Source organism: Oncorhynchus mykiss, chromosome 5, assembly GCF_013265735.2.
Source record: "Oncorhynchus mykiss isolate Arlee chromosome 5, USDA_OmykA_1.1, whole genome shotgun sequence".
NCBI classification, from domain to species: Eukaryota; Metazoa; Chordata; class Actinopteri; order Salmoniformes; family Salmonidae; genus Oncorhynchus; species Oncorhynchus mykiss.
In genome coordinates this window covers 67,249,108-67,271,842 of record NC_048569.1, presented here as the reverse complement: position 1 = coordinate 67,271,842, position 22,735 = coordinate 67,249,108, and the positions used below count along the sequence as shown (strand labels likewise).

The following is a 22,735-nucleotide window of genomic DNA, read 5'->3' as shown; positions in this document are numbered from 1 at the left end:
TTTGCAATATGTTTTAATGGGCAGGTACCATCACGAATTTGTTTATCGAATTTGTTTATGTTTCCTTACTTTTTCAAAGTCACTGTGCATTTGCAATATGTTTCAATGGGCAGGTACCATCACGAATTTGTCATGCTCAAAATTTTTTAGATGTATTTTTTTTTGTTTCCTTACTTTTTCAAAGTCACTGTGCATTTGGAATATGTTTTAATGGGCAGGTACCATCACGAATTTGTTTATCGAATTTGTTTATGTTTCCTTACTTTTTCAAAGTCACTGTGCATTTGCAATATGTTTCAATGGGCAGGTACCATCACGAATTTGTCATGCTCAAAATTTTTTAGATGTATTTTTTTTGTTTCCTTACTTTTTCAAAGTCACTGTGCATTTGGAATATGTTTTAATGGGCAGGTACCATCACGAATTTGTTTATCGAATTTGTTTATGTTTCCTTACTTTTTCAAAGTCACTGTGCATTTGCAATATGTTTCAATGGGCAGGTACCATCACGAATTTGTCATGCTCAAAATTTTTTAGATGTATTTTTTTTTGTTTCTTACTTTTTCAAAGTCACTGTGCATTTGGAATATGTTTTAATGGGCAGGTACCATCACGAATTTGTTTATCGAATTTGTTTATGTTTCCTTACTTTTTCAAAGTCACTGTGCATTTGCAATATGTTTCAATGGGCAGGTACCATCACAAATTTGTCATGCTCAAAATTTTTTAGATGTATTTTTTTTTGTTTCTTACTTTTTCAAAGTCACTGTGCATTTGGAATATGTTTTAATGGGCAGGTACCATCACAAATTTGTTTATCGAATTTGTTTATGTTTCCTTACTTTTTCAAAGTCACTGTGCATTTGCAATATGTTTCAATGGGCAGGTACCATCACGAATTTGTCATGCTCAAAATTTTTTAGATGTATTTTTTTTTGTTTCTTACTTTTTCAAAGTCACTGTGCATTTGGAATATGTTTTAATGGGCAGGTACCATCACGAATTTGTTTATCGAATTTGTTTATGTTTCCTTACTTTTTCAAAGTCACTGTGCATTTGCAATATGTTTCAATGGGCAGGTACCATCACGAATTTGTCATGCTCAAAATTTTTTAGATGTATTTTTTTTGTTTCTTACTTTTTCAAAGTCACTGTGCATTTGGAATATGTTTTAATGGGCAGGTACCATCACGAATTTGTTTATCGAATTTGTTTATGTTTCCTTACTTTTTCAAAGTCACTGTGCATTTGCAATATGTTTCAATGGGCAGGTACCATCACGAATTTGTCATGCTCAAAATTTTTTAGATGTATTTTTTTTTGTTTCTTACTTTTTCAAAGTCACTGTGCATTTGGAATATGTTTTAATGGGCAGGTACCATCACGAATTTGTTTATCGAATTTGTTTATGTTTCCTTACTTTTTCAAAGTCACTGTGCATTTGCAATATGTTTCAATGGGCAGGTACCATCACGAATTTGTCATGCTCAAAATTTTTTAGATGTATTTTTTTTTGTTTTCTTACTTTTTCAAAGTCACTGTGCATTTGGAATATGTTTTAATGGGCAGGTACCATCACGAATTTGTTTATCGAATTTGTTTATGTTTCCTTACTTTTTCAAAGTCACTGTGCATTTGCAATATGTTTCAATGGGCAGGTACCATCACGAATTTGTCATGCTCAAAATTTTTTAGATGTATTTTTTTTTGTTTCTTACTTTTTCAAAGTCACTGTGCATTTGGAATATGTTTTAATGGGCAGGTACCATCACGAATTTGTTTATCGAATTTGTTTATGTTTCCTTACTTTTTCAAAGTCACTGTGCATTTGCAATATGTTTCAATGGGCAGGTACCATCACGAATTTGTCATGCTCAAAATTTTTTAGATGTATTTTTTTTTTGTTTCTTACTTTTTCAAAGTCACTGTGCATTTGGAATATGTTTTAATGGGCAGGTACCATCACGAATTTGTTTATCGAATTTGTTTATGTTTCCTTACTTTTTCAAAGTCACTGTGCATTTGCAATATGTTTCAATGGGCAGGTACCATCACGAATTTGTTTATCGAATTTGTTTATGTTTCCTTACTTTTTCAAAGTCACTGTGCATTTGCAATATGTTTCAATGGGCAGGTACCATCACGAATTTGTCATGCTCAAAATTTTTTAGATGTATTTTTTTTTGTTTCCTTACTTTTTCAAAGTCACTGTGCATTTGGAATATGTTTCAATGGGCAGGTACCATCACGAATTTGTTTATCGAATTTGTTTATGTTTCCTTACTTTTTCAAAGTCACTGTGCATTTGCAATATGTTTCAATGGGCAGGTACCATCACGAATTTGTTTATCGAATTTGTTTATGTTTCCTTACTTTTTCAAAGTCACTGTGCATTTGCAATATGTTTCAATGGGCAGGTACCATCACGAATTTGTCATGCTCAAAATTTTTTAGATGTATTTTTTTTTGTTTCTTACTTTTTCAAAGTCACTGTGCATTTGGAATATGTTTTAATGGGCAGGTACCATCACGAATTTGTTTATCGAATTTGTTTATGTTTCCTTACTTTTTCAAAGTCACTGTGCATTTGCAATATGTTTCAATGGGCAGGTACCATCACAAATTTGTCATGCTCAAAATTTTTTAGATGTATTTTTTTTTGTTTCTTACTTTTTCAAAGTCACTGTGCATTTGGAATATGTTTTAATGGGCAGGTACCATCACGAATTTGTTTATCGAATTTGTTTATGTTTCCTTACTTTTTCAAAGTCACTGTGCATTTGCAATATGTTTCAATGGGCAGGTACCATCACGAATTTGTCATGCTCAAAATTTTTTAGATGTATTTTTTTTTGTTTCTTACTTTTTCAAAGTCACTGTGCATTTGGAATATGTTTTAATGGGCAGGTACCATCACGAATTTGTTTATCGAATTTGTTTATGTTTCCTTACTTTTTCAAAGTCACTGTGCATTTGCAATATGTTTCAATGGGCAGGTACCATCACGAATTTGTCATGCTCAAAATTTTTTAGATGTATTTTTTTTGTTTCTTACTTTTTCAAAGTCACTGTGCATTTGGAATATGTTTTAATGGGCAGGTACCATCACGAATTTGTTTATCGAATTTGTTTATGTTTCCTTACTTTTTCAAAGTCACTGTGCATTTGCAATATGTTTCAATGGGCAGGTACCATCACGAATTTGTCATGCTCAAAATTTTTTAGATGTATTTTTTTTTGTTTCTTACTTTTTCAAAGTCACTGTGCATTTGGAATATGTTTTAATGGGCAGGTACCATCACGAATTTGTTTATCGAATTTGTTTATGTTTCCTTACTTTTTCAAAGTCACTGTGCATTTGCAATATGTTTCAATGGGCAGGTACCATCACGAATTTGTCATGCTCAAAATTTTTTAGATGTATTTTTTTTTGTTTTCTTACTTTTTCAAAGTCACTGTGCATTTGGAATATGTTTTAATGGGCAGGTACCATCACGAATTTGTTTATCGAATTTGTTTATGTTTCCTTACTTTTTCAAAGTCACTGTGCATTTGCAATATGTTTCAATGGGCAGGTACCATCACGAATTTGTCATGCTCAAAATTTTTTAGATGTATTTTTTTTTGTTTCTTACTTTTTCAAAGTCACTGTGCATTTGGAATATGTTTTAATGGGCAGGTACCATCACGAATTTGTTTATCGAATTTGTTTATGTTTCCTTACTTTTTCAAAGTCACTGTGCATTTGCAATATGTTTCAATGGGCAGGTACCATCACGAATTTGTCATGCTCAAAATTTTTTAGATGTATTTTTTTTTTGTTTCTTACTTTTTCAAAGTCACTGTGCATTTGGAATATGTTTTAATGGGCAGGTACCATCACGAATTTGTTTATCGAATTTGTTTATGTTTCCTTACTTTTTCAAAGTCACTGTGCATTTGCAATATGTTTCAATGGGCAGGTACCATCACGAATTTGTTTATCGAATTTGTTTATGTTTCCTTACTTTTTCAAAGTCACTGTGCATTTGCAATATGTTTCAATGGGCAGGTACCATCACGAATTTGTCATGCTCAAAATTTTTTAGATGTATTTTTTTTTGTTTCCTTACTTTTTCAAAGTCACTGTGCATTTGGAATATGTTTCAATGGGCAGGTACCATCACGAATTTGTTTATCGAATTTGTTTATGTTTCCTTACTTTTTCAAAGTCACTGTGCATTTGCAATATGTTTCAATGGGCAGGTACCATCACGAATTTGTTTATCGAATTTGTTTATGTTTCCTTACTTTTTCAAAGTCACTGTGCATTTGCAATATGTTTCAATGGGCAGGTACCATCACGAATTTGTCATGCTCAAAATTTTTTAGATGTCTTTTTTTTTGTTTCTTACTTTTTCAAAGTCACTGTGCATTTGGAATATGTTTTAATGGGCAGGTACCATCACGAATTTGTTCATCGAATTTGTTTATGTTTCCTTACTTTTTCAAAGTCACTGTGCATTTGCAATATGTTTCAATGGGCAGGTACCATCACGAATTTGTTTATCGAATTTGTTTATGTTTCCTTACTTTTTCAAAGTCACTGTGCATTTGCAATATGTTTCAATGGGCAGGTACCATCACAAATTTGTTTATCGAATTTGTTTATGTTTCCTTACTTTTTCAAAGTCACTGTGCATTTGCAATATGTTTCAATGGGCAGGTACCATCACGAATTTGTCATGCTCAAAATTTTTTAGATGTATTTTTTTTTGTTTCCTTACTTTTTCAAAGTCACTGTGCATTTGGAATATGTTTCAATGGGCAGGTACCATCACGAATTTGTCATGCTCAAAAAATTTTAGATGTATTTTTTTTTGTTTCTTACTTTTTCAAAGTCACTGTGCATTTGCAATATGTTTTAATGGGCAGGTACCATCACGAATTTGTCATGCTATAAAAATCCTGCAGGAATGTGAAATTGACTGGCCCGATGAACTCGGGATGGCTTTGCAGTGATTCTGGGTCATCTCAATCGCTCGTTTGGGTTGATTTCAGAATGTCGCTTTTGGTGATGTTTTTTCACTATAGAATCATATTGCAAATGTACAAGAGTCAAGTGGACAAGAGTCCATCAGTCAATTAGATATCATTCTGACCACCAAACTGATACAAACTGACACCAAACCCACTTTTTCCAACTCGTTTAGTAGCCAACTATTACATACTTCAGAGCTGGCCCAAAATTCACAACGCCTTCGGTACAAACCATAAAAAAACCATAAAACACGTAGTTACGTTCTAGCTGCGGGTCCATTTCTTATGTTATGTGTTGGCCTAGCTGAGGCGACCCCGAATCCCAAGTTTCGGCTCGATAGGTCATTTGGTGTCCGAGAAAAACCCTAATTGGTGCTGAAAATCCACTATTTTCCATGACTTGCTACGGGGTCCTTGAATGAGATATCGGACAGAAACGTTGGGGTCTGTCTATATGGGCCGAGACGTTCGCAATGCACCTAGTCTTGCGACTCTGGGACATTTCTAAATGTCGTCATTTTCGTGATGCAAAAATGAATTGAAGTTATTTCAAATGTACGAGGCTGTTTCTCGGTCCGAGAACCTTCTAGAGCCACGTAACTCACCACGCACCATCTACGGGAGGTCTAGAACAGGTTTCTAAAGTTTCGGAACTCTAGGTCCGACGGTTCTTTTTTAGCTCCAACAAAGCTAACTATTGGAGCCACTGTCTGTCTCTACGCACCCCAATACGTCCCTCCATCCAAGTTGTGTTTTAGTGCAATTTTTTTTTCCTTTGATTTTTTTGGGGAAAAATGACTGATTTACAGTTCATGGGGGTTGCCTAATCACACATATGAAGTTTTGGAAAGATCAGACTTTTTTAACCCTTCGAAACAGCCCCTGAGACACCAATTATGGCACTTCCGGTTGGCACAGGAAGTTATAAATCAACACATATCCTCATTGGGGTATGCTGTTACAGAATCCTGAGTTTTAAGTCCTTACGTTAAGAATTGACTGATCTACACAGGGTTGAATGCACTATGTCTATCAAACTGCATGCAGTGTATGGGTAAACACTTTTAGGGGCATTTTAACCACTTCCGGTTGGTCCAGGAAGCTTAGAATCAACACAGGTAGACCTCATAGTGGCCTGATGGACTGGTACCGAAGACAGGTTCATACGGCATTCATAACCCACATAGGCCTCAGGTTGAAATTAGGGGTGCAGGCAATGTATTCCTATGGGGAGAGATGACACTGTAATCTGTGAGATCAAAAAACACTGTTTTACTGTGAAGGGTTAATGCCACACGGTCAAGGTTAGGCTTGTTGAGATCGGGAGGACCTTAGGAACATTCAAGTGGTGGAATTTTTCTTCTCACCCTAACGGTTCTCTCACTGTCACTCAAAAGCAAATTACATTGTGGTGCAGGCTTCATTTTGGGCCTTCTATTCTAATGGTTGCTGCGCCTAGACCGAGCGAGCTACGGTCAAGCGGGATAGCTCGTTGAACTCAGAACAGTCTGGAGACTATGGTGATGCCATTTTTTGTGTTGATTTCAGAATGCCATTTTGGTGATGGTCCCTCTCCGTTTAAACATATTGCAAATGTACAAAAGTCAACTAGCAAGTCAGTGTCCATCAGTCAATTAGATGTCATTATGACACCAAATGGATATCAATTGACACCAAACCCACTTTTTCCTACTCATTTAGTAGCCAACTATCACATATGTCAGAGCAGTCCCATAATTCACAGCGCCTCTAGTTTAAAACATAATAAAAAGGTAAAACACATAGTTACGTTCTAGCTGCGGGTCCAGTTCGGACATTATGTGAAGTCCTATGTGAGGCGACCCCGAATCCCGAGTTTCGGCTCGATAGGTCATTTGGTGTCCGAGAAAAACCCTAATTGGTGCTGAAAATCCACTTATTTCCATGCCTTGCTACGGGGTTCTTGAACGAGCTATCGGACAGAAACTTTGGGGTCCGTCTCTATGGGCCAAGCCGGTTTCAACGCACCTAGCCTTGCGTCTCTGAGACTTTTCTAAACGTCGTCATTTTCGTGATGCAAAAATGAATTGAAGTTATTGCGAATGTACGAGGCTGTTTCTCGGTCCGAGAACCATCTAGAGCCACGTAACTCGTCACGCACCATGGCCCGGAGGTCTAGAACAGGTTTCTAAAGTTTCGGAACTCTAGGTCCGACCGTTCTTTTTTAGCTCGAACAAAGCTAACTATTGCAGCCACTGTCTGTCTCTACGCACCCCAATACGTCCCTCCATCCAAGTTGTGTTTTAGTGCAATTTTTTTTTCCTTTGATTTTTTTTGGGAAAAATGACTGATTTACAGTTCATGGGGGTTGCCTAATCACATATATGAAGTTTTGGACAGATCTGAATTTTTTAACCCTTCGAAACAGCCCCTGAGACACCAATTATGGCACTTCCGGTTGGCACAGGAAGCTATAAGTCACCACATATCCTCATTGGGGTATGCTGTTACAGAATCCTGAGTTTTAAGTCCTTACGTTAAGAATTGACTGATCTACACAGGGTTGAATGCACTATGTCTATCAAACTGCATGCAGTGTATGGGTAAACACTTTTAGGGGCATTTTAACCACTTCCGGTTGGTCCAGGAAGCTTAGAATCGACACAGGTAGACCTCATAGTGGCCTGATGGACTGGTACCGAAGACAGGTTCATACGGCATTCATAACCCACATAGGCCTCAGGTTGAAATTAGGGGTGCAGGCAATGTATTCCTATGGGGAGAGATGACACTGTAATCTGTGAGATCAAAAAACCCTGTTTTACTGTGAAGGGTTAATGCCACACGGTCAAGGTTAGGCTTGTTGAGATCGGGAGGACCTTAGGAACATTCATGTGGTGGAATTTTTCTTCTCACCCTAACGGTTCTCTCACTGTCACTCAAAAGCAAATGACATTGTGGGGCAGGCTTCATTTTGGGCCTACTGTTCTAATGGTCGGTTATTGTGTTATTTCAGAAAATCATAGAAAATCACAGAAATGTCGCAGAGCTCCGCAGCACACTTTAAAAAGATTCGTATGAACACCCTGCAACTGGATCTGTAACCGTTGAAAAAAAAACCCGCCTATTTGTGACCATCACCAATTTGTCATTGTTCCGTTTCTCTTAAATGACGATAGATAAATGGCTGGTTCTTTTTTTATTGACACCGGAGGCTCCTTGGCTTTGACCTGAAGTGGAAAAATAATTTCTCTACTTCCATTTTAAGCCTTTAATCCCAGAAAAATGGCCGTAGCTCAAAAACCGTCGAGGCCTAGACGCCATCCCGTTCGGGGCCAACTGCCCCTTGAGCCAAACCTACGCTCGCCAAGTTTCGGCTTCGAAATATTTTCAGTTTTTGAGATAAGGCCCCGTCGCGATTCGTGATGTTTTGCCAAATTGCCATATGATTCCGTATGCCATCTGGTGGGAGTGTCCGGGACGGCGGAAAAACGGTCCGAAACTTGTTTTTTTTTTTTAAACGGGAACCGAAAGTCCGACAAAGTTCATTCGACGACTTCCCGGTAGGTCCGGCCCTACCGCACGGCCCGACGCCGACCGCGAATTTTACAAACGATTTCGGACGTCGGGTAAGGGACCGTACATTTGCAATATGGACTTTCTCACTGATCATACACGAAATGCCGAAATGTTCCCTTAAGGTATGGAATGTTGTCGAGGGGTTCCACTAGCACTAGAAAGGTTAACAGCACATTACTCAACACCTATGGTAGGCCTGCAGTATATCAGATTTTTATTTTTTATGACGTGACCGACAATAATTACATATGGGTCTCCCGGGGGCAGCCGGCACAGTTATCGAACCTACATCTGTAGCAACGCATTTTGCACTGCGATGCAGTGTCTCATACTGCTGCGCCAATCAGGAGGGCTATTATAATACTCTACATGGTGATTTTCAGAATGTTTTTCTCATTTTGTCTGTCATAGTTGAAGTGCACCTATGATGAAAATTACAGGCCTCTCATCTTTTTCAGTGGGAGAACTTGCACAATTGGTGGCTGACTAAATACTTTTTTTGCCCCACTGTACATGTAGGTATGGTAGTGACTATGCATATATGATAAACAGAGAGTAGCAGTAGCGTAAACGAGGGGTTGGCGGGTGGTGGGTGGTGGGTGGCGGTACACAATGCAGATAGTCCAGGTAGCCAATGTGCGGGGGCACCGGTTAGTCGGGCTAACTGAAGTAGTATGTATATGTAGGTAAGGTTAAAGTGACTATGCATATATGATTAACAGAGAGTAGCAGCAGTATAAAAGAGGGGTTGGGGGTTGAGGGGACACACAACGCAAATAGTCTGGGTAGCCATTTGATTACCTGTTCAGGAGTCTTATGGCCAGGAGGTAAAAGCTGTTGAGAAGCCTTTTGGTCCTAGACTTGGCGCTCCTGTACCGCTTTCCATGCGGTAGTAGAGAGAACAGTCTATGACTGGGGTGGCTGGGGTCTTTGACAATTTTTAGGGCCTTCCTCTGACACCGCCTGGTGTAGAGGTCCTGGATGGCATGCAGCTTAGCCCCAGTGATGTACTGGGCCGTACGCACTAACCTCTGTAGTGCCTTGCAGTCGGAGGCCAAGCAGTTGCCGTACCAGGCAGTGATGCAACCAGTCAGGTTGCATGCTCTCAATGTTACAGCTGTAGAACCTTTTGAGGATCTGAGGACCCATGCCAAATCTTTTTAATTTCCTGAGGGGGAATAGGCTTTGTCGTGCCCTCTTCACGACTGTCTTGGTGTGTTTGGACCATTCTAGTTTGTTGGTGATGTGGACACCAAGGAACGTGAAACTCTCAACCTGCTCCACTACAGCCCCGTCGATGAGAATGGGGGCGTGCTCGGTCCTCCTTTTCCTGTAGTCCACAATCATCTCCTTAGTCTTGGTTAAATTGAGGGATAGGTTGTTATTCTGGCACCACCCGGCCAGGTCTCTGGTGTTGGAGTCGTGCCTGGCCACGCAGTCGTGGGTGAACAGGGAGTACAGGAAGGGACTGAGCACACACCCCTGGGATACTCCAGTGTTGAGGATCAGCGTGGCAGATGTGTTGCTACCTACCCTCACCACCTGGGGGCAGCCCATCTGGAAGTCCAGGATCCAGTTGCAGAGGGAGGTGTTTAGTCCCAGGATTCTTAGCTTAGTGATGAGCTTTGAGGGTACTATGGTGTTGAACGCTGAGCTGGACTCAATGAATAGCATTCTCACGTAGGTGTTCCTTTTGTCCAGGTGGGAAAGGCCAGTGTGGAGTGCAATAGAGATTGCATGATCTGTGGATCTGTTTGGGTGGTATGCAAATTGGAGTGGGTCTAGGGTTTCTGGGATAATGGTGTTGATGTGAGCAATCATGGTTGGATGTATATCACGGTTGGAATAATAATAATAATAATATGTTTTGTTGTATTATTTGTTTTGTCTTTTCTGGTGGATTAAACTGTAATTGCAACCAATCACGGTCGGTTGTGATACAGTCAACTCAACTTAGAAATACAGATGTCCTAACCTCACGCTAGTAAGCCTGCAGCAAATAAGAGTGGAGCACAGAGAGTGGAGCGGGGAAGTGGGGCAGACCAGGAGTGGTTAAGACTGTCTTAATTAGCATGCAGCAAACAAAGCATGGCCATAGCCCCCAAGCTTCTCCAGCCCCCCTCAGCCATCCACCCAGAACCACAGGGTCAGCCATCTGGGCCAACCATGACAGGAACAATACACACTGCCTCTCCGACATACTCACCCACATCCACACAGTCAGGCACACTCTCACTTACTATATACCCTCAAACATCCAGACACCAATGGTTTCTTCAGGAGATGATGATTCTAACGGAGGAAATACGAAGTGGGAAATCTACAATATAGAGTATAACTTAAGAGCTTATCATCAAACCCATATGAAATCTAACTACTCTCTGAGGTATAACCTAGCATAAATCTTAGATGATACTTGCAGGGTTGCCTACTACAATGCTCCTGCAAGCACCAATCAATAATTTGCTATAATCTATGACTGTGTGAGAGAGTGTCTTTGCATAGGCAGACATGTACACTCATCTCAGACATGGGTTGATATTCCATTCACAATGCCAATGTCTAGTGTTCCACATTGTGTGATAACTGTCCATATTGCTAACGGGAAAGAGAAAAATGTACTGTTTCCTTTCAAAATGTTGATGTTCTGATTGGAGCTGTTGTGGAGGCTGCCCTATGGGAAACTCATTATAAAGTTATGCCTCCTGCACACAGCCAGACAGACACCCAGAATTGTGGAAAAGTTTTTTTCTATTGAATTTCAGTTTTAACCAAAGAATTGTGAGAAGAGTCAGAACTCATCAAGACTGCAATTCATCAACTTGTGCATTTTGCTTCAGTAGTGCAATATAGCATACTGTAGTTATAGCAAGTTATACTCATACATACTGTAGACTTTGTTATAAGATATGATTCTGGTGAAAGAAGAGTGACATTTGACATCATATAATCCTTATTCACCATAGACACAAATAAATAACCATGGTCAACTATTGAATCACCCAACTCTCTTGACAGACACGGGTACTCACCAGGGAGCTAGTATAGGTGGGGTCTGATGTGTCATCCTGCAGGTAACGGGACAGGCCGAAGTCGGACACCTTGCAGACCAGGTTGCTGTTGACCAGGATGTTGCGGGCAGCCAGGTCTCTGTGGACGTAGTTCATCTCTGCCAGGTACTTCATTCCTGCGGCGATGCCACGCATCATCCCCACTAGCTGGATCACTGTGAACTGCCCATCGTTTTGCTGCAGTGCAGGGGCCAGGGGGCATAGAGGAAATTATGTCACTTTAGAGGTAATAACATAGTAAAGATTCTTGGGAAAATAATACTCCCACTATGTATCTAGAATGTCCTTGTGTTGGAGATGCAAAGGTAAAGTTTCAAAAATTAGTGGAGCGGTTTCTTTGTGCTAATAAAGCTTATTAGGTATACCACCCCATTCACGAAAATGGTTCGCTCCTACAGACAGTGAGCCACATGGCCTGCTATATAAAGCAGGCAGACAGGCATTGAGGCATTCAGTTACTGGTCGATTGAACGTGAGAATGGGCAAATAGAGTGATCTAAGCGGCTTTGAGTGTGGTATGGGCTTTTCAAGCAGTACAGTGGGCTTTTCAGGCATGACAGTGGGCTTTTCAGGCATGACAGTGGGCTTTTCAGGCATGACAGTGGGCTTTTCAGGCATGACAGTGGGCTTTTCAGGCTTGACAGTGGGCTTTTCATGCACGACAGTATCTAAAGTTTATAGAGAATGGTGCATTTTTTTTTTTTAAGTCCAGTCAACGGCAGTCCTGTGGGCAAAAACAGCTCGTTTGTGAGAGGTCGTAGGAGACCGGAAAGAATCATTGAAGCTAACAGGCGGGCCACAAACAGAATGGCGTCTCGGAAGTCACAACTCGTTTGTCCTTTTCACGGATGGGGTATTGCAGCAGAAAACCACACAGGGTTCCACTCCTATCAGATAAAAAGAAAAAGAAGCGGCTCCAGTGGACACGCAATCACATACACTGGTTAATTGAGGAGTGGAAAAACATTGCCTGGTCTAGAGAATCCTGGTTCCTGTTGCATCATACTGACGGCAGAGTCAGGATTTGGCAAAAGCAGTCCATGGCCCGATCCTGCCTGGTGTCAACAGTAAAGGTCGGTGGTGGTGGTGTAATGCTGTGGGGAATGTTTTCCATTAACACGCTAGGTCCCGTGATACCAATTGAGCAACGTTTCCATGCCCCAAAGAATTCAGGCTGTTCTGGTGGCAAAGGGAGGTCGACCCGTTAGTAGACGGGTGTACCTAATAAACTGAAAAATAAGTGTATATACAAACAGTACTAGTCATAACTTTTGACACACCAACTCATTCCAGTGTTTTTCTATATTTTTACTATTTTCTACATTGTGGAGTGTACAGCTTAAAGTGGTCCTATGGACAGATACTCCAATCTCCCCTGTTGAGCTTTGCAGCTCCTCCTCTTTGTTGCCTCACTGATTAATGCCCTCCTTGCCTGGTCCGTAAGTTTTGGTGGGCTGCCCTCTCTTGGCAGGTTTATTGTGGTGGCATATTCTTTCCATTTTTTAATAATGGATTTAATGGTGCTCACTGGGATGTTCAAAGTTTTGGATATTTATTAATAACCCAACCCTGATCTGTACTTCTCCACAACATTGTCCCTGACCTGTTTGGATAGCTCTTTGGTGTTCATGGTGCTGCTTGCTTGGTGGTGCCCCTTGCTTAGTGGTGTTGCAAACTCTGGGTCCTTTCAGAACAGGTTTATATCTAATGAGATCATGTGACACTTAAATAAAGTCCACCTGTGTGCAAACTAATTATGTGACTTCTGAAGGTAATTGGTTGCACCAGATCTTATTTAGGGGCTTCATAGCAAAGGGGGTGAATACATATGCACGCACCACTTTTCAGTTTTATATTTAACACGTTTTTTTTTTCATTTCACCTCACCAATTTGGACTATTTTGTGTATGTCCATTACATGAAATAAAAATACATTTAAATGACAGGTTGTAATGCAACAAAATAGGAAAAATGCCAAGGGGGTGAATACTTTTGCAAGGTACTGTATACACACACACACACACACGCACGCACACACACACACACACACACACACACACACACACACACACACAGACACAGACACAGACACAGAGTTGAAGTCGGTAGTCGGATATATTTCAACTCAGTTTTTCACAATTCCTGACATTTAATCCTAGTAAGAATTCCCTGTCTTCGGTCAGTTAGGATCACCACTATACTTAAGAATGTGAAATGTCAGAATAATAGTAGAAATAATAATTTATTTCAGTTTTTATTCCTTTCGTCACATGCCCAGGGGGTCAGAAGTTTACATACACTCAATTAGTATTTGGTAGCATTGCTTTGAAATTGTTTAACTTGGGTCAAATGTTTCGGGTAGCCTTCCACAAGCTTCCCACAATAAATTGGGTGAATTTTGGCCCATTCATCCTGACAAAGCTGGTGTAACTGAATCAAGTTGGTAGGCCTCCTTGCTTGCATATACTTTTTCAGTTCTGCCCACAAATTAGGATAGGGTTGAGGTCAGGGCTTTGTGATGGCCACTCCAATATCTTGACGTTTTTTTGTTGTCCTTAAGCCATTTTGCCACAACTTCGGAAGTGTGCTTGGGGTCATTGTCCACATAGGAAGACCCATTTGCAACCAAGCTTAAACTTCCTGACTGATGTCTTGAGATGTTGCTTCAATTTATCCACATAATGTTCCTTCCTCATGAAGCCATCTATTTTGTGAAGTGCACCAGTCCCTCCTGCAGCAAAGCACCCCCACAAAATGACGCTGCCACCCCCGTGATTCACAGTTAGGATGGTGTTCTTCAGCTTCCAAGCCTCCCCCTTTTTCCTCCAAACATAACGATGGTCATTATGGCTAAACAGTTATATTTTTGTTTCATCAGAGCAGAGGACATTTCTCCAAAAAGTAAGATCTTTGTCCCCATCTGCAGTTGCAAACCATAGTCTGGCTTTTTTATGGCAGTTTTGGAGCAGTGGCTTCTTCCTTGCTCATTAGCATTTCAGGTTATGTCGATATAGAACTCATTATACTGTGGATAAAGATACTTCCACAGGTACACCTCCAATTGACTCAAATGATGTAAATTAGCCTATCAGAAGCTTCTAAAGCCATGACATCATTTTCTGGAATTTTCCAGGCTGTTTAAAGGCACAGTCAACATAGCGTATGTAAACTTCTGACACACTGGAATTGTGATACAGTTACTGGCCCAAGTGAAATAATCTGCCTGTAAACAAATGTTGGAAAAATGACTTGTCATGCACAATGTAGATTTCCTAACCGACTTTACAAAAGTATAGTTTGTTAAAAACTATAGTTTGTGGAGTAGTTGAAAAACAAGTTTTAATGACTCCAACCTAAGTGTATGTAAACTTCCGACTTCAACTGTATATATACACATATACAGTTGAAGTCTGAAGTTTTTTTAATGTAAAAAAAATATATAAATAATATTTAGGTTTTCAATCAATTTTATTTGTGGAGTGCCTTTGTCACAACTATGCAACAGAAAACATGTTTTCGAATGTGGTAATAAAAAAAATACCCCAACCACCAATACGCACAGACAGCAAGACGTGTAATTACAGTGCCTTGCGAAAGTATTTGGCCCCCTTGAACTTTGCGACCTTTTGCCACATTTCAGGCTTCAAACATAAAGATATAAAACTGTATTTTTTTGTGAAGAATCAACAACAAGTGGGACACAATCATGAAGTGGAACGACATTTATTGGATATTTCTAACTTTTTTAACAAATCAAAAACTGAAAAATTGGGCGTGCAAAATTATTCAGCCCCCTTAAGTTAATACTTTGTAGCGCCACCTTTTGCTGCGATTACAGCTGTAAGTCGCTTGGGGTATATCTCTATCAGTTTTGCACATCGAGAGACTGACATTTTTTCACATTCCTCCTTGCAAAACAGCTCGAGCTCAGTGAGGTTGGATGGAGAGCATTTGTGAACAGCAGTTTTCAGTTCTTTCCACAGATTCTCGATTGGATTCAGGTCTGGACTTTGACTTGGCCATTCTAACACCTGGATATGTTTATTTTTGAACCATTCCATTGTAGATTTTGCTTTATGTTTTGGATCATTGTCTTGTTGGAAGACAAATCTCCGTCCCAGTCTCAGGTCTTTTGCAGACTCCATCAGGTTTTCTTCCAGAATGGTCCTGTATTTGGCTACATCCATCTTCCCATCAATTTTAACCATCTTCCCTGTCCCTGCTGAAGAAAAGCAGGCCCAAACCATGATGCTGCCACCACCATGTTTGACAGTGGGGATGGTGTGTTCAGTGTGATGAGCTGTGTTGCTTTTACGCCAAACATAACGTTTTGCATTGTTGCCAAAAAGTTCAATTTTGGTTTCATCTGACCAGAGCACCTTCTTCCACATGTTTGGTGTGTCTCCCAGGTGGCTTGTGGCAAACTTTAAACGACACTTTTTATGGATATCTTTAAGAAATGGCTTTCTTCTTGCCACTCTTCCATAAAGGCCAGATTTGTGCAATATACGACTGATTGTTGTCCTATGGACAGAGTCTCCCACCTCAGCTGTAGATCTCTGCAGTTCATCCAGAGTGATCATGGGCCTCTTGGCTGCATCTCTGATCAGTCTTCTCCTTGTATGAGCTGAAAGTTTAGAGGGACGGCCAGGTCTTGGTAGATTTGCAGTGGTCTGATACTCCTTCCATTTCAATATTATCGCTTGCACAGTGCTCCTTGGGATGTTTAAAGCTTGGGAAATCTTTTTGTATCCAAATCCAGCTTTAAACTTCTTCACAACAGTATCTCGGACCTGCCTGGTGTGTTCCTTGTTCTTCATGATGCTCTCTGCGCTTTTAACGGACCTCTGAGACTATCACAGTGCAGGTGCATTTATACGGAGACTTGATTACACACAGGTGGATTGTATTTATCATCATTAGTCATTTAGGTCAACATTGGATCATTCAGAGATCCTCACTGAACTTCTGGAGAGAGTTTGCTGCACTGAAAGTAAAGGGGCTGAATAATTTTGCACGCCCAATTTTTCAGTTTTTGATTTGTTAAAAAAGTTTGAAATATCCAATAAATGTTGTTCCACTTCATGATTGTGTCCCACTTGTTGTTGATTCTTCACAAAAAAATACAGTTTTATATCTTTATGTTTGAAGCCTGAAATGTGGCAAAAGGTCGCAAAGTTCAAGGGGGCCGAATACTTTCGCAAGGCACTGTATAAGTGCCAAGTGTGACAACAGTAAAATAAATATATATATTGTCAGCTCGTGCTTAAAAGGTGTGCATCTTAACACAATGGCATCAGCATGTCCATGTCACATAAACAACAAAAGCATTGCTGATGTATTTTTTAGCTTGAGATGTTGGGTCCCCTCTCTCAGTGGTGACATTTTGTGCTGATAATCATCCCGTAGCATTGTAATGTTTATGTTCTATCCAAATGGTGCCATCCCTTCCTCTCTCCTGTTTCACCATTTCATTTGATGGTGGCATGGGCAACTGCTCAACGCGCAGACCGTTCTGGCTTTTTTTGTGCTTTGCCCTGTAGGTTCTGGCTGAAGCTCAGAATCAGAAGAACAATCATCAGAGATTATTCATTTCTTCCCCACTATCTGAGTCGTTTTCATTCAGATTTTGTAGCAATGCTGATGCAGAATGTGCATTCATTTGTCTTGGTCTTCGTGCCATTGTAAATGACGCCAGAGGCGAGAGTAGAGTAGGCCAGAGTAGACTGATAAGACTGCTTGGATTCAGGGACAGAAGGACAGTTTTTTACCTTGTCAGCTCAGGGATTCGATCTAGCAACCATTCGGTTACTGGCCCAACGCTCTAACCACTAGGCTACCTGCCGCCCTAAGTATATAGGGTACATACCATTTAGAGATCATAATTAGATAAATACAATAGAATGGCCCACCTTGTTCTTCATTCACAATTGGGGATTACATAATACTGTATTTCACCTGTTGTTAGACGTGTGAAATTAGTTTAGATATAGTTTAGGTTCAGTTTCGAGGCAATTATCGGAGTGCTTGTCAATTGGGCACGGCACCTTAGGGGTGATTACCAACTGGGCACAATACCAAGAGAAGGAGGGGATCAGGCCCTACAGTCGGAGGAGGGGGAACCACAGAAAACAATTCAAAAATTACATATCTCCAGTTCTGTTTGTGATATTAAGATTCTAACAATGACAGAATGTTATATAGACTTATGACTTTAAACATTCCAGAGTAATAAAATGTAATTCATGAGCAGTCCAAATGACTGCTTTAGCGGTTCTAGTGGTACTGTGGCATGAGCACAACCAGTCATGATGTTTTCATCACTTCAAAAAGTAGGTTACATTCATCCAAAATACCTCGAGCATCTGAACAAGTGGCTGAAAATATCTTACCGGAGAAAGCAAAGCAAAACAGCACCCCTGTCTTACTATATGTAGCCAATGAATCTGATGCGGTCTGGCCAAAAAGAGTATGACATACCATACTATTTTTGGCCAGACAGCATCAGATACATAGGCTATACATACCGTGACAGAGGGGCGCTGTTTAACTCGTGCAAATGCTTTATCTGAGATTGATGCGTCTTTCTGTCGACGCCTGTCTCGGGCAAATAAATTATAAATATTTAAATATTTATTTGCATGGGCAAGGAGCTATGGTAGGGCGGACCAGGCACCCTAAGGCCAGCCCATAACACCGGCCAGGCGTAAAACTATTGCTGTCCCTGTAAAACTACACATTCCACTGCACCTATCCGGTGTATGTGACAATAAATAAAACATATATGTTAAGCCCCAGTGGCTCCATGTCTTTAATATTTCTCACTCTGCCTCCTTATTCTCATCTTGGCTGTTTATTAGTGGCCCCTACCAAGGTGGATAACCCCCTCCCATGAGTCACTGCAAGTCTGACCCTCCGGTGTGGCCTCAGTGGGCACCTCCAACACTCAGAGCGGGGTGCTCATTCAACTGTGGCTCCCTTCGCCAGCAACATGGGCATGCCAGAAGAAAAACAACCCAGAAATCGATGGCTGCGGGAGTCAAGTGCGGTGGCTCGGAAGAGGGGCCTGGTGAGGGAGCGGACATCAAAGGGGTGTTCAAAGCCCCGCTTCAAACGAGCCCAGGATCAAAGAGAGGAGGAAACAGGTTGAGGGGATTAGAAAACTAGGCCACGTATTGATTGGGTTCCATGTTCTCTGTTTCCAAGGAGTTAGAAGAAGCACTAAACTGTGCCAGGCTGGCACTTTGAATCAGGGCACTGTGAATATATTAGCTACATTGCCTCAGAGCTCTGGGTGGAACAATTGCATTTACGTTAATCTCATGAATTACATTAGGATAAATCAAATGTTATTGATAAATAGAAATCATGCTTACACACACAAGCTTTAGATTCTTTTTCCAATTCATGCCAAGGTTGTTTATCAGATCTCAATTCCCTGCTATATTGAAAAACCTTTATCCTCCAGATAGCTTTAAATCTCTATTGTCATAATCCTTGTCCCAACTATTCTCAACAATCATACTTCACTGTTTGTGTAAGACTGTCAAATTAACTATAAAAGCTTCAGCTGATCGATCAATATGATTCATATAAAGTGCCTTTTTTTTAAATACTTATAAGTGATATGCTTATAAGTACAGTGGGGAGAACAAGTATTTGTTACACTGATGATTTTGCAGGTTTTCCTACTTACAAAGCATGTAGAGGTCAGTCATTTTTATCATAGGTACACTTCAACTGTGAGAGACAGAATCTAAAATCCAGAAAATCACATTGTATGATTTTTAAGTAATTAATTTGCATTTTATTGCATGACATAAGTATTTGATCACCTACCAACCAGTAAGAATTCCGGCTCTCACAGACCTGTTAGTTTTTCTTCAAGAAGCCCTCCTGTTCTCCACTCATTACCTGTATTAACTGCACCTGTCCACACACTCAATCAAACAGGCTCCAACCTCTCCACAATGGCCAAGACCAGAGAGCTGTGTAAGGACATCAGGGATAAATTGTAGACCTGCAAGGGGCTGGGATGGGCTACAGGACAATTGGCAAGCAGCTTGGTGAGACGGCAACAGCTGTTGGCGCAATTATTAGAAAATGGAAGAAGTTCAAGATGATGGTCAATCACCCTCGGTCTGGGGCTCCATGCAAGATCTCACCTCGTGGGGCATCAATGATCACGAGGAAGGTGAGGGATCAGCCCAGAACTACACGGCAGGACCTGGTCAATGACCTGAAGAGAGATGGGACCACAGTCTCAAAGAAAACCATTAGTAACACACTACGCCATCATGGATTAAAATCCTGCAGCGCACGCATGGTCCCACTGCTCAAGCCAGCGCATGTCCAGGCCCGTCTGAAGTTTGCCAATGACCATCTGGATGATCCAGAGGAGGAATGGTAGAAGGTCATGTGGTCTGATGAGACAAAAATAGAGCTTTTTGGTCTAAACTCCACTTGCCATGTTTGGAGGAAGAAGAAGGATGACTACAACCCCAAGAACACCATCCCAACCGTGAAACATGGAGGTGGAAACATCATTCTTTGGGGATGCTTTTCTGCAAAGGGGACAGGACGACTGCACCGTATTGAGGGGAGGATGGATGGGGCCATGTGTCGCGAGATCTTGGCCAACAACCTCCATCCCTCAGTAAGAGCATTGAAGATGGGTCGTGGCTGGGTCTTCCAGCATGACAACGACCCGAAACACACAGCCAGGGCAACAAAGGAGTGGCTCCGTAAGAAGCATCTCAAGGTCCAGGAGTGGCCTAGCCAGTCTCCAGACCTGAACCCAATAGAAAATCTTTGGAGGGAGCTAAAAGTCCGTATTGCCCAGCGACAGCCCTGAAACCTGAAGGATCTGGAGAAGGTCTGTATGGAGGAGTGGGCCAAAATCCCTGCTGCAGTGTGTGAAAACCTGGTCAAGAACTACAGGAAGCGTATGATCTCTGTAATTGCAAACAAAGGTTTCTGTCCCAAATATTAAGTTCTGCTTTTCTGATGTATCAAATACTTATGTCATGCAATAAAATGCTAATTAATTACTTTTTTTAGATTCCGTCTCTCACAGTTGAAGTATGATAAAAATTACAGACCTCTGCAAGCTTTGTAAGTAGGAAAACCTGCAAAATCGGCAGTGTATCAAATACTTGTTCTCCCCACTGTTTGTCAGCTGTGAATCTTTCTTACAAATATAAGTATATTTGGGGAAAATCTAACACATCACTGAGTACCACTCACTCAAACTATCAAGAATTGTGGTGGCTGCATGTTAGGGGTATGTTTGTCATCAGCAAGAACTAGGGAGTTTTTAGGATAAAAAGAAACGGAATAGAGCTAAGCACAGGCAAAATCCTAGAGTAAAACCTGGTTCAGTCTGACAGACACTCTGAGACAAATTCACCTTTCAGCAAGACAATAACCTAAAACACAAGGCCTGATATACACAAGGTATTTACCAAGACACAATGGAATGTTCCTGAGTGGATTAGTTACAGTTTTGACTTAAAATCTGCTTGAAAATCAATGGCAAGACATGAAAATGGCTCTCTAGCAATGACCAACAACCAACTTGATAGAGCTTGACACATTTTTTAAGAATAATGGGCATATATTGTACAGAGATTTACCCAGAAAGACTTACAGCTGTAATTGCTGCCAAACGTGATTATAACATTTATTGACTCAGGGGGTTGAATACTTATCTAATCAAGATATATTAGTGTTTTATTTTCCATCAATTGAAACAATTTATAATAATTTTCTTCCACTTTGACATTACTGTCACGCCCTGACCATAGAGAGCTTTTTATGTCTCTATTTTGGTTTGGTCAGGGTTTGATTTGGGTGGGCATTCTATGTCCTTATTCTATGTTTTGTATTGTTTTGTTTTGGCCGGGTATGGTTCTCAATCAGGGACAGCTGTCTATCGTTGTCTCTGATTGGGAACCATACTTAGGTTGCTTTTTCCCACATGGGTTTTGTGGGTAGTTATTTTCTGTTTCGTGTTTGCACCTTACGGGACTGTTTCCGTTTCATTTATTCTCTGGTTATTTTGTATTAGTGTTCAGTTCAATAAACAAACATGAACACTTACCACGCTGCGCTTTGGTCCAACTACTCTTCCTCATCCGACGACGAAAGCCGTTACAATTACAGATAATTTTGTGTGTATTGTTGACAAAAAAATAACAATTAAATCCATTTTAATCCCACTTTGTAACACAACAAAATGTGGAAAAAGTCAATGGCTGTGAATACTTTCTGAAGGCACTGTATGAAACCACACAGTGGCCCTATTAAGTGAAAGCTGTGCCCGGGGTGGTGTTCTGAACAGAGGAGGTTAAAACATAATAACAAAGCAGTGTTCCCTTTCTCACCCTCAGGAAGGAGTCCAGGGCCCCGTTCTCCATAAACTCTGTGATGATCATGACTGGCCGGCTCTTAGTGACCACGCCCTCCAGTCGGATGATGTTGGGGTGGTCAAACTGGCCCATGATGCTGGCCTCAGACAGGAAGTCCCGCCTCTGCTTCTCCACGTAGCCCGCCTTCAGGGTCTTAATGGCCACGTACAGCTCCCTCTTCCCAGCCGGCTTCAGACGACCCTTATACACCTCCCCAAACTCGCCTGGAGGGAAAGACATGGGATTACTGATTGATTACCTTATTATTATCTTATTACCTTATTACCTTATACCTTATTACGAAGCCAGCTACATGTATGCAAGCTGATGCCATATATTTTAACTTCCTATTCTAATACATATAGCACATGTACAATCAAAAGTCCCCATAAAGATAGAACACTGTATGTGTGACAGACGCAGAGATAATAGAGCCCAGCTTCAGGGTCATAAGACAAGTGCTGTGCTGACAAGTCCGCAGATGTCAAACATCAGCCAGTGAGAGGACCGTTCTTTTGCTGAATGCATGAATATGTCAAGTCAAGTAAAAAATAAATGTCCCCAACAGATAAAATCAGCATGAATTATAGATGAATGGAGGTGGTCCGGTTACTGAGATAGCGGCTAAATTTGCTCTCTGTCAAGAGAGGAGCTCTGTGAAGTGGATATGGTTCTCTA

General features: G+C 40.8%; 1 protein-coding gene across 1 annotated transcript in view; it reads right to left on the bottom strand.

Moving 5' to 3' along the window:
- The window catches only part of LOC110524404 (ephrin type-B receptor 1), a 208,975-nt gene that overhangs the window by 17,143 nt on the left and 169,097 nt on the right, over nucleotides 1-22,735 (bottom strand). Inside the window, exons 11-12 of the mRNA XM_021604004.2 lie at nucleotides 22,034-22,281; nucleotides 11,610-11,825 (exon numbers count right to left, since the gene is read on the bottom strand). Coding sequence (XP_021459679.2) covers nucleotides 11,610-11,825; nucleotides 22,034-22,281 — 464 coding nt within the window. The remainder of the gene's footprint in view (nucleotides 1-11,609; nucleotides 11,826-22,033; nucleotides 22,282-22,735) is intronic.